At 67.0% G+C, this 14,165-nt stretch overlaps 1 protein-coding gene across 3 annotated transcripts; it reads right to left on the reverse strand.

Moving 5' to 3' along the window:
• Positions 1-4,107: 4,107 nt before the first annotated feature.
• MMP9 (matrix metallopeptidase 9) lies at positions 4,108-13,528 on the reverse strand. Of its 3 annotated transcripts, none has more exons than XM_075917057.1 (14): positions 13,032-13,528; positions 12,664-12,899; positions 12,312-12,460; positions 12,086-12,214; positions 11,819-11,992; positions 11,542-11,715; positions 10,507-10,680; positions 9,913-10,068; positions 8,782-9,025; positions 8,386-8,525; positions 7,946-8,096; positions 6,099-6,202; positions 5,427-5,583; positions 4,108-5,179 (listed from the first exon to the last, which is right to left on the reverse strand). In XM_075917057.1, the coding sequence occupies exons 1-13, from the start codon at positions 13,173-13,175 to the stop codon at positions 5,474-5,476; spliced, it is 2,085 nt and encodes a 694-aa protein (XP_075773172.1). In that variant the 5' UTR covers positions 13,176-13,528; the 3' UTR covers positions 4,108-5,179; positions 5,427-5,473. The 3 variants fall into 3 exon arrangements, with proteins under 3 accessions (XP_075773172.1, XP_075773171.1, XP_075773170.1); XM_075917056.1 differs by having other exon boundaries at positions 4,108-5,197; XM_075917055.1 differs by having other exon boundaries at positions 4,108-5,392.
• Positions 13,529-14,165: the final 637 nt, after the last annotated feature.

Below are 14,165 nucleotides of genomic sequence, written 5' to 3' on the forward strand. Positions count from 1 at the left end.
GTTATAACCCACCCCCCACCTCCCCTCAGACACCCCAGTGCTCCCTGTGCCCCCCCAGCCCCCCTCACACAGGGGAGAGGTTAGAACCCATCCCCCACCTCCCCTCAGACACCCCAGTGCTCCCTGTGCCCCCCCAGCCCCCCTCACACAGGGGAGAGGTTCTAACCCATCCCCCACCTCCCCTCACACACCCCAGTGCTCCCTGTGCCCCCCCAAGCCCCCTCACACAGGGGAGAGGTTATAACCCCTCCCCCACCTCCCCTCAGACACCCCAGCGCTCCCTGTGCCCCCACAAACCCCCCTCACACAGGGGAGAGGTTATAACCCATCCCCCACCTCCCCTCAGACACCCCAGCGCTCCCTGTGCCCCCCCAAGCCCCCTCACACAGGGGAGAGGTTATAACCCCTCCCCCACCTCCCCTCAGACAGCCCAGTGCTCCCTGTGCCCCCCCAGCCCCCCTCACACAGGGGAGAGGTTCTAACCCATCCCCCCTCATCTGAGCAGGTTCTCCCAGTCCCAGAGGGCCAGCCCCACGCCCAGGTCAGTTTTTAGGGCAGCCCCTTCCCCAAGGAGCCCGCCGGGCCGTGCCCGGGCCTGGAGCAGCGCTGGGTTTATTCCTAAGAGGAGGAGGCTGGGGAAGGCCAGCGCATTGCACAGCCATGCCCACGGCTGGGGCAGGCTTGGAGCAGAGAGAACGAGCTGCCGGCTCACTGGTCTCTGGAGCTCGTCCTGTGCCAGGCTGGCTCGCCAGACCCCTCCCGCTCTGTCCCCAGCCAAGGGGCTCTGGAGTGAGGGCAAGACGGAGGCGCCCCAGGGCCTCTCCCCGGCCCGTGCGGAGGGAAGCCCATTGCCCATTGACCGTACCTCCCCGAAGGGGCTTGGTCGCCTGCCCGTGTGTCCTGGCGGATCAGTGGCCCTGGGTTCCCAGCCGAATTCCTCAGATGTGATTTGGCAACATGGGCCCATTGTCAGGCAAGTGCTGGCAGTCGCTGGCCTCTCCGCCCTGCACGGTGGGGGGTGCAGCCTGCCCATGGCTCTCGGCAGCAAAGCTTTGGAATCCCTGCGGAGCCAGTGCTGGGAATGTCCCTCGCAAACAGCAGCCAGGCGCGGGAATAGCAGACAGGCCCTGCCGGCTCCTCCCCGGCCCTGGGCCCAGAACACTGGGTTCTGCACAGTCGCCTCAAAACCCAGCCACGCTGCACCCCCCCCGCCCCCTGGCTGGGCGGCCAGGCAGAGTGGGGCAGGTGCTGGGGCGGTGGGTCATGGCCCACTCATGGTAACCTCTGCCTCACCTCCCTCCAGTGCCCCAACCTCTGCCTCAGCCCAGTGAAACAGAGTGAGGCTGGGGGACAGTGACGGGGGGAGGGGAAGGGGCACGGTCTCAGAGAAGGGGTTCGACCATGGGATTCTGTTCCGGGTGCAAGGATTGCTAGGAAGCGATGGGACCCACCTAACCAAGAGAGGAAGGAGCATCTTCGCGGGCAGGCTTGCAAACCTCGTGGGAAGGGCTTTAAACTAGGTTCGTTGGGGGACGGTGACCAAAGCCCTGAGGGGAGTGAGGAAGTCGGACCCGGGGAAGAATCACAAGGAGGAACGAGCGACAAAGGGGGACCCCTGATTCGGATGCAGAAGGCAGGGCGAGCAACTGGCTACCTGCGGGGTTTGTACGCCAATGCGAGAAGCCTGGGCAACAAACAGGAAGAATTAGAAGCCCTGGACCAGTCAAAGAACAGTGATTTTATCGGAATAACGGAGACGTGGTGGGACAACTCGCATGACTGGAGCGCTGGCATGGAAGGGGATAAGCTGTTCCAGAACAACAGGCGGGGGAGAAAAGGAGGAGGAGTTGCACTGGATGTAAGTGCAGTAGGATTGCTCGGAGCTCCAGTATATAGAGGGAGAAAAGCCTGTTGAGAGTCTACGGGTTAAATTTAAAGGTGGAAGCAACAGGGTGATGTTGTGGTTGGTGTCTGCTATAGACCAGATCAGGTGGATGAGGTAGACGAGGCTTTCTTCAGACAACCGAGAGAAGCTTCCAGATCACAGGCCCTGGTTCTCGTGGGGGACTTTAATCACCTGATATCTGTTGGGAGACCAATACAGCAGGACACAGACAATCCAGGAAATTTTTGGAGAATATTGGGGATAACTTCTTGGTACAAGTGCTGAAGGAACCGACCAGGGGCCATGTGCAGCTTGACCTGCTGCTCACAAACAGGGAGGAACTAGTAGGGGAAGTGGAGGTGGGTGACAACCTGGGAAGCAGTGATCATGAGATGGTCGATTTCAGGATCCTGATCAAAGGAAGAAACCATCCTGATGCGCAGCAAGAAGAGCAAATATGGTAGGCGACCAGATTGGCTTACCAGGGACATCCTTGGTGAGCTTACACACAAAAGGGAAGCTGACAAGAAGTGGAAACTTGGACAGTTGACTAGGGAGGAGTATAAATCTATTGCTCGAGAATGCAGGGGAGTTATCAGGAAGGTGAAAGCGCAACTGGAATTGCAGCTGGCAAGGGATGTGAAGGGGAACAAGAAAGGTTTCTCCAGGCATGTTAGCAATAAGAGGTGATCAGAGAGGGTGTGGGGCCCTTACTGGCTGAGGGAGGTAACCTGGTGGGAAAAGCTGAAGTACTCGATGCTTTCTTTGTCTCTGTCTTCACGCACAAGGTCAGCTCCCAGACTAATGCAGTAGGCAAGGCAGTATGGGAAGGAGGTGGCAGCCCTCGGTGGGGAAAGAACAAGTTAGGAACAATTTAGAAAAGCTAAACATACACAAATCCATGGGTCCGGACTTAGTGCATCCAAGGGTGCTGAGGGAGTTGGCAAATGTCATTGCAGAGCCTTTGGCCATTAGCTTTGAAAAGTCGTGGAGATCGGGAGAGATCCCGGATGATTGGGAAAAGGCAAATGCAGGGCCCATCTTTAAGAAAGGGAAGAAGGATGATCCAGGGAACTACTGGCCAGTCAGCCTTACCTCAGTCCCTGGAAAATCATGGAGGGGATCCCCAAGGAATCCATTTTGAAGCACTTGGAAGAGGGGAAAGTGATCAGGAATAGTCAACATGGATTCACCAAGGGCAAGTCGTGCCTGACCAATCTGATTGGCTTCTATGATGAGGTAACTGGCTCGGTGGACATGGGGAAGTCAGTGGATGTGATATACCTTGACTTTAGCAAGGCTTTTGATACGGTCTCCCACAATATTCTTGTTAGCACGTTAAGGGAGTATGGATTGGATACATGGACTGTAAGATGGATAGAAAGCTGGCTGGACTGTCAGGCCCAATGGGTAGTGAGCAACAGCTCGATGTCAGGTTGGTGGTCAGTTTCTAGTGGAGTGCCTCAAGGATCAGTTCTAGGGCCAGTTTTGTTAAACATCTTTATTAATGACCTGGAGGAGGGGATGGATTGCACCCTCAGCAAGTTTGCGGATGACACTAAGCTAGGGGGAGAGGTAGATACGCTGGAGGGCAGGGACAGGGTCCAGAGTGACCTGCACAGATTAGAGGATTGGGCCACAAGAAATCTGCTGAGGTTCAACAAGGACAAGTGCAGAGTCCTGCCCGTGGGACGGAAGAATCCCAAGTATTGGTACAGGCTGGGGACCGACTGGCTAGGTAGTAGTTCTGCAGACAGGGACCTGGGGTTACAGTGGATGAGAAGCTGGAGATGAGTCAACAGGGGCCCTTGTAGCCAAGAAGGCTAATGGCATATTCGGGTGCAGTAAGAGGAGCATTGCCAGCAGATCCAGAGAAGTGATTATTCCCCTTTATTCGGCCCTGGTGAGGCCACATCTGGAGTATTGTGTCCAGTTCTGGGCCCCCCACTACAGAAAGGATGCGGACGCATTGGAGAGGGTCCAGCGGAGGCAACCAAAATGATTCGGGGGCTGCAGCATATGAGGAGGGCTCAGAGCAGGGGCGGGGCAGGGCCTCAGAGCAGCCTCCTGCCCCATCTCTGCACACACCCCACGGCGGGGGGGCACAGTGCTGAGAGGACGGGCCAGGCAGCTCCAGGAGACACTCCCACTCGGCAGGGCCTCTGCAGGTGCCCCCACCCGCCCGCCCCCCGGGGCAGACAGAGCAGTGCTGCAGGCCACGGTTCTCCAGGATTCTCTTTATTAAAAACGTGCCCAGTACAAAACAGGAGAGAGCGAGGCCTGAGCCCAGCCGCCCTCATGGCCCACAGACCTGCCCGGCCCGGCGCACAGGCAGGCAGACAGACACAGTGTCGCTCACAGCAGTTTGCGCCAGGCAAACCTCTCGGAGCAGCCCCTGCGGGGCTGGGGGCAACCAGATACAGCGTCCCGTTCCCCCCACCGTCGCAGTCGCCCAGTCCCTGGAAAGCAGGGCCCTGCCCTGCCGGACCCGCCTGGAGCTGAGGGAGGCCCTGGGCAGAGATTTCATGTGCCAACGTCTCCACCGCCCCTGCCGGCCTTGGCTGCCACATGGGAACAAAACAGCAAACACAAAGAGTCTGCGGGCAGGAAGAATTGCTGGCGGGGAGAGGCGCTGGTCCGGGTTGGCGCTGGTCGGGGTTGGCGATGGCAGGGAGAGGCGCTGGTCCGGGTTGGCGCTGGTCCGGGGAGAGGCGCTGGTCCGGGGAGAGGCGCTGGTCCGGGTTGGCGCTGGCGGGGAGAGGCGCTGGTCCGGGTTGGCGCTGGCGGGGAGAGGCGCTGGTCCGGGGAGAGGCGCTGGTCCGGGTTGGCGCTGGTCGGGGTTGGCGATGGCAGGGAGAGGCGCTGGTCCGGGTTGGCGCTGGTCCGGGGAGAGGCGCTGGTCCGGGGAGAGGCGCTGGTCCGGGTTGGCGCTGGCGGGGAGAGGCGCTGGTCCGGGTTGGCGCTGGCGGGGAGAGGCGCTGGTCCGGGGAGAGGCGCTGGTCCGGGTGGCGCTGGCGGGGAGAGGCGCTGGTCCGGGTTGGCGCTGGCGGGGAGAGGCGCTGGTCCGGGGAGAGGCGCTGGTCCGGGGAGAGGCGCTGGTCCGGGTTGGCGCTGGTCCGGGGAGAGGCGCTGGTCCGGGGAGAGGCGCTGGTCCGGGGAGAGGCGCTGGCCCGGGGAGAGGCGCTGGTCCGGGTTGGTGCTGATCTGGGTTGGCGCTGGTCCAGGGAGAGGCGCTGGTCCGGGTTGGCGCTGGCGGGGAGAGGTGCTGGTCCAGGTTGGCGCTGGTCCGGGTTGGCGCTGGTCCGGGGAGAGGCTCTGGCGGGGTTGGCGCTGGTCCGGGTTGGCGCTGGTCCGGGGAGAGGCGCTGGTCCGGGGAAAGGCGCTGGCCCGGGTTGGCGCTGGTCCGGGTTGGCGCTGATCTGGGTTGGCACTGGTCCGGGTTGGCGCTGGTCCGGGTTGGTGCTGGCGGGGAGAGGTGCTGGTCCAGGTTGGCGCTGGTCCGGGTTGGCGCTGGTCCGGGTTGGCGCTGGTCCGGGGAGAGGCGCTGGTCCGGGGAGAGGCGCTGGCACAGGGGAAGCCATCTAGGCCCTACTGCTCCGGGCAGTTCAGGATGTCGTACTTCACGTAGCCCACCTGCTCCACCTGGTAGCGCGGGGTCATGCGCCAGTAGAAGCGGTCCTGGCAGAAGTGGTACTTCCCTGGGCGGGGAGGAAGGCGGAGGGGAGAGGTTAGCAGGAAGGGGGCCGTGGGCTCTGAAGAAGCCAGGCGCAGTCCCAGCTCTGGCCATGCTGAGGTGCTGCCGGGGCAGGGCAGGGCCCCAGAGGACGTGTTGGTGCAGCTAAGGAGGCCGGCGATGAGGCCCACCCGCGAGCCCAGCCCAGGTCCTGCACCCTGCTGGTGCCAGCCAAAGGGGCCCCAGAGACCAGCCCCTCCTGGCCCCCTCTGCTCCGGAGGGCATGGGCCAGGACAGCTCCGGCAGGCGCAGGCGCAGGGTGGAGAGCGACACAGCTCTCAGGCAGAGGGGGCTCTCTCCTGCCTCGGCTCCTGGCACCAGCCGGGGTGTCTCAGACTTGGGGGTGGAGGTGGGGAGAGGCCCTAGAGCCGCAGGACCTGGCACGGGGCCTGGTGGGCTACGGGCTGTGCCCAGGTGCCAGGGAGGGCTCCCTGCCGCAGGCCTGTCTCGGCCCCGTGAGGAGCCCCGCGCCCGGCTCACCTTGGTACAGGAAGACGTTGTGGGCGTTGAGGGGCACGCCGGCGAAGGTGTCATCGGTGAGACGCGGGTAGCCCTTGTCCACCTTCTGCGCCTTCACGTCCAGCCTGCCGGCGGAAGAGCAGCGCTGACTCCGGTGCCCGCAGACCCGGAGCTGGGCCCCCGCAGCAGCGGATTCCCCGGACCTGATTAATGCCCTGCCCCCTCCGTCTCTGCCCCCCCGTCACTGCCCCGCCAAACCTGCCCCCCCACCAAACCTGCACCGACCCCCCCGTCACTGCCCCGCCAAACCTGCCCCCCCACCAAACCTGCACCCCTCCGTCACTGCCCCGCCAAACCTGCCCCCCCACCAAACCTGCACCCCTCCGTCACTGCCCCGCCAAACCTGCACCGACCCCCCCGTCACTGCCCCGCCAAACCTGCACTGACTCCCCCGTCACTGCCCCGCCAAACCTGCACTGACCCCCCCGTCACTGCCCCACCAAACCTGCACTGACCCCCCCGTCACTGCCCCGCCAAACCTGCACTGACCCTCCCGTCACTGCCCCGCCAAACCTGCTCCGCCCCGCCAAACCTGCACCGACCCCCCCGTCACTGCCCCGCCAAACCTGCACCCCCACCAAACCTGCACCCCTCCGTCACTGCCCCGCCAAACCTGCACCGACCCCCCCCGTCACTGCCCCGCCAAACCTGCCCCCCCACCAAACCTGCACCCCTCCGTCACTGCCCCGCCAAACCTGCACCGACCCCCCCGTCACTGCCCCGCCAAACCTGCACTGACTCCCCCGTCACTGCCCCGCCAAACCTGCACTGACCCCCCCGTCACTGCCCCACCAAACCTGCACTGACCCCCCCGTCACTGCCCCGCCAAACCTGCACTGACCCTCCCGTCACTGCCCCGCCAAACCTGCTCCGCCCCGCCAAACCTGCACCGACCCCCCCGTCACTGCCCCGCCAAACCTGCACCCCCACCAAACCTGCACCGACCCCCCCGTCACTGCCCCGCCAAACCTGCCCCCCCACCAAACCTGCACCGACCCCCCCGTCACTGCCCCGCCAAACCTGCCCCCCCACCAAACCTGCACCCCTCCGTCACTGCCCCGCCAAACCTGCACCGACCCCCCCCGTCACTGCCCCGCCAAACCTGCCCCCCCACCAAACCTGCACCCCTCCGTCACTGCCCCGCCAAACCTGCACCGACCCCCCCGTCACTGCCCCGCCAAACCTGCACTGACCCCCCCGTCACTGCCCCGCCAAACCTGCACTGACCCTCCCGTCACTGCCCCGCCAAACCTGCTCCGCCCCGCCAAACCTGCACCGACCCCCCCGTCACTGCCCCGCCAAACCTGCACCCCCACCAAACCTGCACCGACCCCCCCGTCACTGCCCCGCCAAACCTGCCCCGCCCCACCAAACCTGCACCGACCCCCCCGTCACTGCCCCGCCAAACCTGCACCCCTCCTTCACTGCCCCCCCGTCACTGCACCGCCCCACCAAACCTGCACCGACCCCCCCCGTCACTGCCCCACCAAACCTGCCCCACCCCACCAAACCTGCACCCCTGTCACTGCCCCCCGTCACTGCACCGCCCCACCAAACCTGCACCCCCACGTCACCGCCCCACCAAACCTGGACCCCTCCGTCACTGCCCCCCCCGCCAAACCTGCCCCACCACACCTGCACCCCTCTGTCACTGCCCCCCGTCACTGCACCGCCCCACCAAACCTGCACCCCCACGTCACCGCCCCACCAAACCTGCACCCCTCTGTCACTGCCCCCCCCGGCACTGCCCTGCTCCACCAAACCTGCACCGACACTCCCCCCTCCTTCAGCAGCCGGCACCCACTCACCTCCAGTACTTCTCCCCACTGAAGAGCAGCACCTTGTTGTTCCCCCTCTGCAGGGCCCCCGAGATCCGCTCGGCCTCCTTCCCGATGCCCAGCTTGTCGACCCCGCGGGGGCCCACCACGCTCCTGCCCGCGTAGACCCAGAACCGCCGGCCTGCAGCAGAGACAGCGCTAGCCAGGGAGCAGCACCCCGAGCTCCGGCAGCAGCCAGCGAGCCCCCGAGGGAGCAGAGCGGCAGGGCAGGGAGCTGGGAAGGGCCAAGTCCGTCTGCCAGGCACTAGAGAGCGACCCCTGGGCCCTCTCCAGCTCCAGGGGCCCAGGGCTCCAGGGAGCAAGCCGGCCGTGCCCCAGGCTGAGGTGCTGACTGGCCCCCCGTGCGGCAGGGCAGGGCGAGTGGGGGAGGCAGCGGGCGTGTACTGGGCTGGGAGGGCCCCGATCCTCACCAGAGAAGAAGTAGAGCTTCTTGGTGAGCGTGTCCTGGAAGGCGGCGTCGATGAGGGCCGGGAGGGCCGGCCACGTGGCCGAGGTCCGGAACGGGCCCTGGATGGCCCCCTTCCAGGCGACCGAGCGCTTCCAGTAGTTCCTGAGGGCACAAAGTTACAGCGTGGAGCTGGCTGCACGAGGGGGGAGCCCCAGTGCCCCCCAGGCACCCTGCCACGCTCAGCTCCACTGCAGCGCCCAGCGGGATTGCGTTCCAGGCCCAGGGCCCACGTCCCAGTCCCACCGGCTCCCTGCACCAGGAGGGCGACTCCAGGGTTCACTGCTCGGTAGCCGCCGTGCCCCCCGCCTGGCTGGGATCTGCCACAGCCCCTGCAGCCCAGGCGGCCCGGCGCGCTCACCCGCCCTGGAAGAAATGCAGCTCGCCGTTGATTTCGGTGATGGCGTCGAAGGACTTTGCTTTGCAGGGGTCTTTGCTGGGGTCCACGGGGCCGGGCTCGGGGGGCAGGGGGGCGTCGTCCTCCGTGCTCACGTCAGACTCTGCCGTGGTGACCGTGTCCTCGGCTTGCGTGGGGGGCTGGCTGGGGGCGTCTGGCGCCTGGGTGGGTGGCTTAGGAGCAGGGGGCTTGGGACCAGAGCCCTGGCCTGGAAAACAGGAAGGAGCATGAGGCCAAAGCGGCCGGCGAGGGGCCCCGGGGACCCCAGAAGGGCAGGTCGGTGCAGGCGGTGAGCCAGCGGCCTCGCTCCGGGGGCACCACGTGGGTCACGCCGCCAGCCCTGTGGGCGGGGAACAGGCCTGCCTGGAGCGCCCCAATCCTGCAGCCCGCCCCCTCCCTCCCACCTGCAGCACGCAGGGTTGCCATAGAAACTGGAATCTCCATGGATACTGCTGGAAGCACTGAGCAGGTGAACGTGCAAGTCGGGGCATTTCTCTTTCCCACGGCCCCGCCGCTGGCCCCGCCCACAGGCCTGCCCTGTCGCCCAGCCCCGCCCAAAGCCCCGCCCCTGGCCCCGCCCAAAGGCCTGCCCTGCCGCCCAGCCCCGCCCCTGGCCCCGCCCACAGACCGGCCCTGTCGCCCAGCCCCGCCCCGGGCCCCGCCCACAGGCCTGCCCTGCCGCCCAGCCCCGCCCCTGGCCCCGCCCACAGACCGGCCCTGCCGTCCAGCCCTGCCCCGGGCTCCGCCCACAGCCCCGCCCCGGGCCCCGCCCACAGGCCTGCCCTGCCGCCCAGCCCCGCCCCTGGCCCCGCCCACAGCCCCGCCCAAAGGCCTGCCCTGCCGCCCAGCCCTGCCCACAGCCCCGCCCCGGGCCCCGCCCACAGCCCCGCCCCTGGCCCCGCCCACAGACCGGCCCTGCCGTCCAGCCCCGCCCCGGGCCCCGCCCACAGCCCCGCCCCGGACCCCGCCCACAGGCCTGCCCTGCCGCCCAGCCCCGCCCCGGGCCCCGCCCACAGCCCCGCCCCTGGCCCCGCCCACAGGCCTGACCTGCCGCCCAGCCCCGCCCCGGGCCCCGCCCACAGGGCTCCCGCTCACCATAGAGGAACTGGACGCCGCTGACGTCGTCGGGGTGCAGCTGGAAGTCCCGGATGTAGCTGTACATCGGGTACATCAGCGCCTCGCGCACGCTCGAGTGGTCCAAGCCCAGAGCGTGGCCGAACTCGTGGGCAGCCACCAGGAAGATGCTGTAACCTGGGACCCGGCACAGTGTCAGGACCCAGCCAGCCCCGCCCCCAGCCGGCCCCCCAGCCCCGGGGTCTGACCCCCCCCAGCCCAGCCTAGCCCCGGGGGTCTGACCCCCCTCCAGCCCTGCCTGGCCCCGGGGGTCTGACCCCAACCCAGCCCTGCCTAGCCCCGGGGGTCTGACCCCAACCCAGCCCTGCCTGGCCCCGGGGGTCTGACCCCCCTCCAGTCCCGCCTGGCCCCAGGGGTCTGACCCCCCTCCAGCCCTGCCTAGCCCCGGGGGTCTGACCCCCCTCCAGCCAGCCCTGCCTAGCCCCAGGGGTCTTTCCCCCCCTCCAGCCAACCCAACGTTGCAGTCCAGCAAGCCCTGGGCCAGCCCCCACAGGGAGCGGGAGTGCAGCAGACGGGCTGAGGCCAGGGCCAGGGGGAGCGGAGGGGCCGTGGTACCTTGGTCGGGGCAGAAGCCCCACTTGTGGTCAGTGTCGTAGTTGCTGGTGGTGGCGCACCAGAGCTTCCCGTCCTGCCGGCCCTCGCTGGTGCAGGCGCCGTAGGTCTGGCCCAGGAAGGTGAAGGGGAACACGCAGGGGTCGCCCTGGGAGTTCCCGCCAATCACAGCTGTGTCTGCAGCACAAACCAGCAGTGCTGTCTTCAAGTCGAGTCCAAGTGGAGTCTCAAGTGGCTACAGTTTAAGTCCAAAATCGAGTCTCGAGTCCCTAACGTCACTTTGGAGTCAAGTCCCAAGTCGAGTCTCGAGTCTTCATTTTAAAAATGTCACGTCGCTTTCGTACAAGCCGTCAATATCGGCATTTTCGGACAATTTTTCACCAAGTCGATTGAACAAAATGAGCAAGTCTCAAGTCGAGTCTCGAGTCACAAACAATGAAGCCGAGTCGAGTCTCGAGTCGAGTCACCTGGCGACTTAGGTCGGACTCGAGTCAACAACTCTGCAAACCAGCCTGGTGAGCCGGACTCCAGCCCCCTGGCGGGGAGCAGCCCAAGGAGACGCCCACTGGGGCAGCTGCCCCTGCAGACACAGACTCCCTGGGGCCCCTGCGGGTAGAGGGCTCAGAGTGGGGGCAGGCAGCGAGGGCCTGGCTTCTGAGGAGTCTGGGGCCAGCCCAGCTCGGGCACTTGCCCCTAGAAAGAACCCTCCTGCCCAACAGGCCCTGGGCAAGGGAGCCAAGGCCAGCAAGTGCCAGGGGCCGTGAGTGAAGCAGCAGCTCCCAAAGCCAGTCCCCTCTCGGGGTCCCTCTGCAGCTGGCCCGGGTGGTGCGAGCGGCCACAGCAGAGCCCACGGGAGGCAGCCGCTGGGCCAAGGGCCTTTGCTGGCAGCCGGCGCCGAGGGAGGGGCGGGCCCAGACAGGCTGGAAGAGGCAGCTGGGGAAAGCTGCAGGCCTCGGCGGTGCCCAAGGGCAGAGACTCCCGCAGGCGGCGACTTGGCTAGTGCCCTGAGGGACCCGCCCTCGCCCCGGAGCCCAGTACCTCGGTTGGGGCAGAACCCGTATTTCTTGTCCTGGTCGAAGCTGGCGGTGGTGGCGCACCAGCGGTAGCCGTCGGAGCGCCCGTCCGTGGTGCAGGCGGAGTAGGACTTGTCCTGGAAGGTGAAGGGGAAGTGGCAGGCGGCCCCGTCGCTGTTGCCATCGTAGGTGTAGAGAACTAGCCAGGAGAGAGGGAGCTGAAACGTCTCTGCCAGCCGGGGTCTGGCCTCCTGCCCCCCAGCGCCAGGAGCCTCCACCCGCCCGGCCCGGCCCTCACTCACGCTCGCTGGGGCAGAAGCCGTAGACCTTGTCCTGGTCGAAGCTGGCGGTGGTGGCGCACCAGGGCAGGCCGTCGGAGCGCCCGTCCGCGGTGCAGGCGGAGTAGGAGCGGCCCTCGAAGGTGAAGGGGAAATGGCAGGTGGCCCCGTTGGCGTTGCCGAAGCTGGTTTTCACCACTGGGCGGGAGAGAGGAGGGCGGTTCAGGGCTGCGGGCAGTGCCGGGGGGCGGGCGGGGTCCCACCGGGCAGCAGCCCTGGGTCTGGCCTCACCTATCCCTGTGCCCAGCGTCCAGAGCTCGTCGTCGTCGAAGTGGGCGTCTCCCTGGACCCCTTTGCCAGGGGGGAACGCGTGAGCCAGGAGCCCGTCCTTCCCGTCAAAGGGGTACCCGTCGCCGTGCTCTGGAGAGACACCCCGCTCCGTCAGCCACGGCCCCGCTCCGCGCCCCGTGAGCCCTGCCACCCAGGCAGCCTCCCCCGCCCACCGCCCGCGGCTCACCCTCGGTGCCAAACTGGATCATGATGTCGGCCTCGCCGCTGCGCAGCTGGGTGAAGGTGAGCGGGGTCACCTCGCTCCACACCTTGAAGGCTCGCTCAAAGGCGTCGTCTATCACCGCTGCGTCCAGGTCTGGGGAGTAGTTCAGCACCCTGCGGGGGGCACAGGGTCAGACCCCACCGAACCGGGCAGGGGAGGCGCTGCCCCCCTAGGACTGCAAAGCCCAGGTCGGCCAGGCTGGCAGCCAAGGCCCCCCGGGCATGGCAGATTGGCCAGCGCTGGGCTGTAAAACCAGGCCCGCTCCCCCACCCCGCCCCGGGGCGCCCAGCTGGGATCTCCAGGCCCGGGGACTCACCGGTAAGTGAGGTCGTGGTGCTCCCACTTGAGGTCCCCTTCGAAGGTGAGGAAGCGGCCCACGTCGGGGACGCCGCAGCGAGGGGCCCGCATGGCCTCCAGCGTGCTGGCATCCAGCTCGCCCGTCTCCTCCAAGCCCAGCTTCTTCTGCATCCTCCTGAGCGCCTTGGCCAGGGACACCTGCCTGCTGCGGGTCTCGGGCCCCGGCTCCGCGTAGCCGAAGCGCTGGAGGTAGCGCTGAGCAAGGAGAGACAGTCAGGGCGGCTGGCCCGCTGGGAAAGTGCCCCCCAGCCCCGGGGACACGCAGCCTCCCCCCCTCCATCAGCCAGGCCCCGGGGAGACCGCGGGGGCACCGGGCCAGCTCCTCACCTCGGCCAGCTGCAGGTTCGTCAGGTTACTGACCAGCTCCCCGGGGAAGGTGACCAGAGCTGGGGGCTGGGAGTGGAGCGGTGCCGCCCAGCAGCTCAGGGCCAGGAGCCCCACGGCGAGTGGGGCCAGGAGGGCGAGCCCCATGGCGAGGCAGTGGCTGAGGTCCCTGGGCTGGCTCTGACACTGGTGCCCGGCTGCCCTGCCACTCTGCAGCACCCAGCCGCCGGCTCCTATTTATGCTGGGCCGTGAGTCAGAGGCAGCCGCAGGTGACGAAACGCTCACTCAGGCCTGGGCTGCTCAGCCCTTCACTATTGCAACACCCTGTTTACCAGGCACAGGCGCAGCAGCGGGACATCCTGTGAGGCAAGAGCCCGGCGGAGGGGCTGGGCTGCCCCCACGTGTGCCGTGCCCCCAGGCTGCAGAGCGCCCCAGCCCCAGAGCGACGCCCAGGGGTCGCTGCTCCCCGGCCCCGGCGCTGGGCGCACAGCCTGGGAAGACACCACCACGCTTTGCTGCCTGCCCCGGCTCTCCCAAGGGGCTGGGGCAGCACCTCCCCTAGGCCCTGTGGGGCTCGGGGCTGGCCGGGGTGGCTGGGGCCAGCTCTGCTCAGTGGCGTCAACGGGCCGAGAAGCAGCCAGCCGAGCGCACGGGGGCAGGGTGGCCGGAGCTGGCACCACAGGGGTAGCGCTGCCTAGTGGGACCTTCAGAGCCCCCGTGCAAAGCCAAACCCACCCGAAAACCGGCCTGTCGGGGCAGCACCAGGGACAGCTTGTGGGGCAAGTCTAGGGTCCCTGGGTGCCGGGCTCCTGGGCCAGCGCCCCACCGTGGGGTAACGGTACACAGGCACCGCGGGATGCCCCAGCCATTGCCCCGCCGTGGGGTAACAGTACACAGGCACCGCGGGATGCCCCAGCCATTGCCCCGCCGTGGGGTAACAGTACCCAGGCACCGCGGGATGCCCCGGCCATTGCCCCGCCGTGGGGTAACAGTACACAGGCACCGCGGGATGCCCCAGCCATTGCCCCGCCGTGGGGTAACAGTACACAGGCACCGCGGGATGCCCCGGCCATTGCCCCGCCGTGGGGTAACAGTACACAGGCACCGCGGGATGCCCCGGCCATTGCCCCGCCGTG

Source organism: Pelodiscus sinensis, unplaced genomic scaffold (genome assembly GCF_049634645.1).
Source record: "Pelodiscus sinensis isolate JC-2024 unplaced genomic scaffold, ASM4963464v1 ctg149, whole genome shotgun sequence".
Lineage (NCBI taxonomy): Eukaryota > Metazoa > Chordata > Testudines > Trionychidae > Pelodiscus > Pelodiscus sinensis.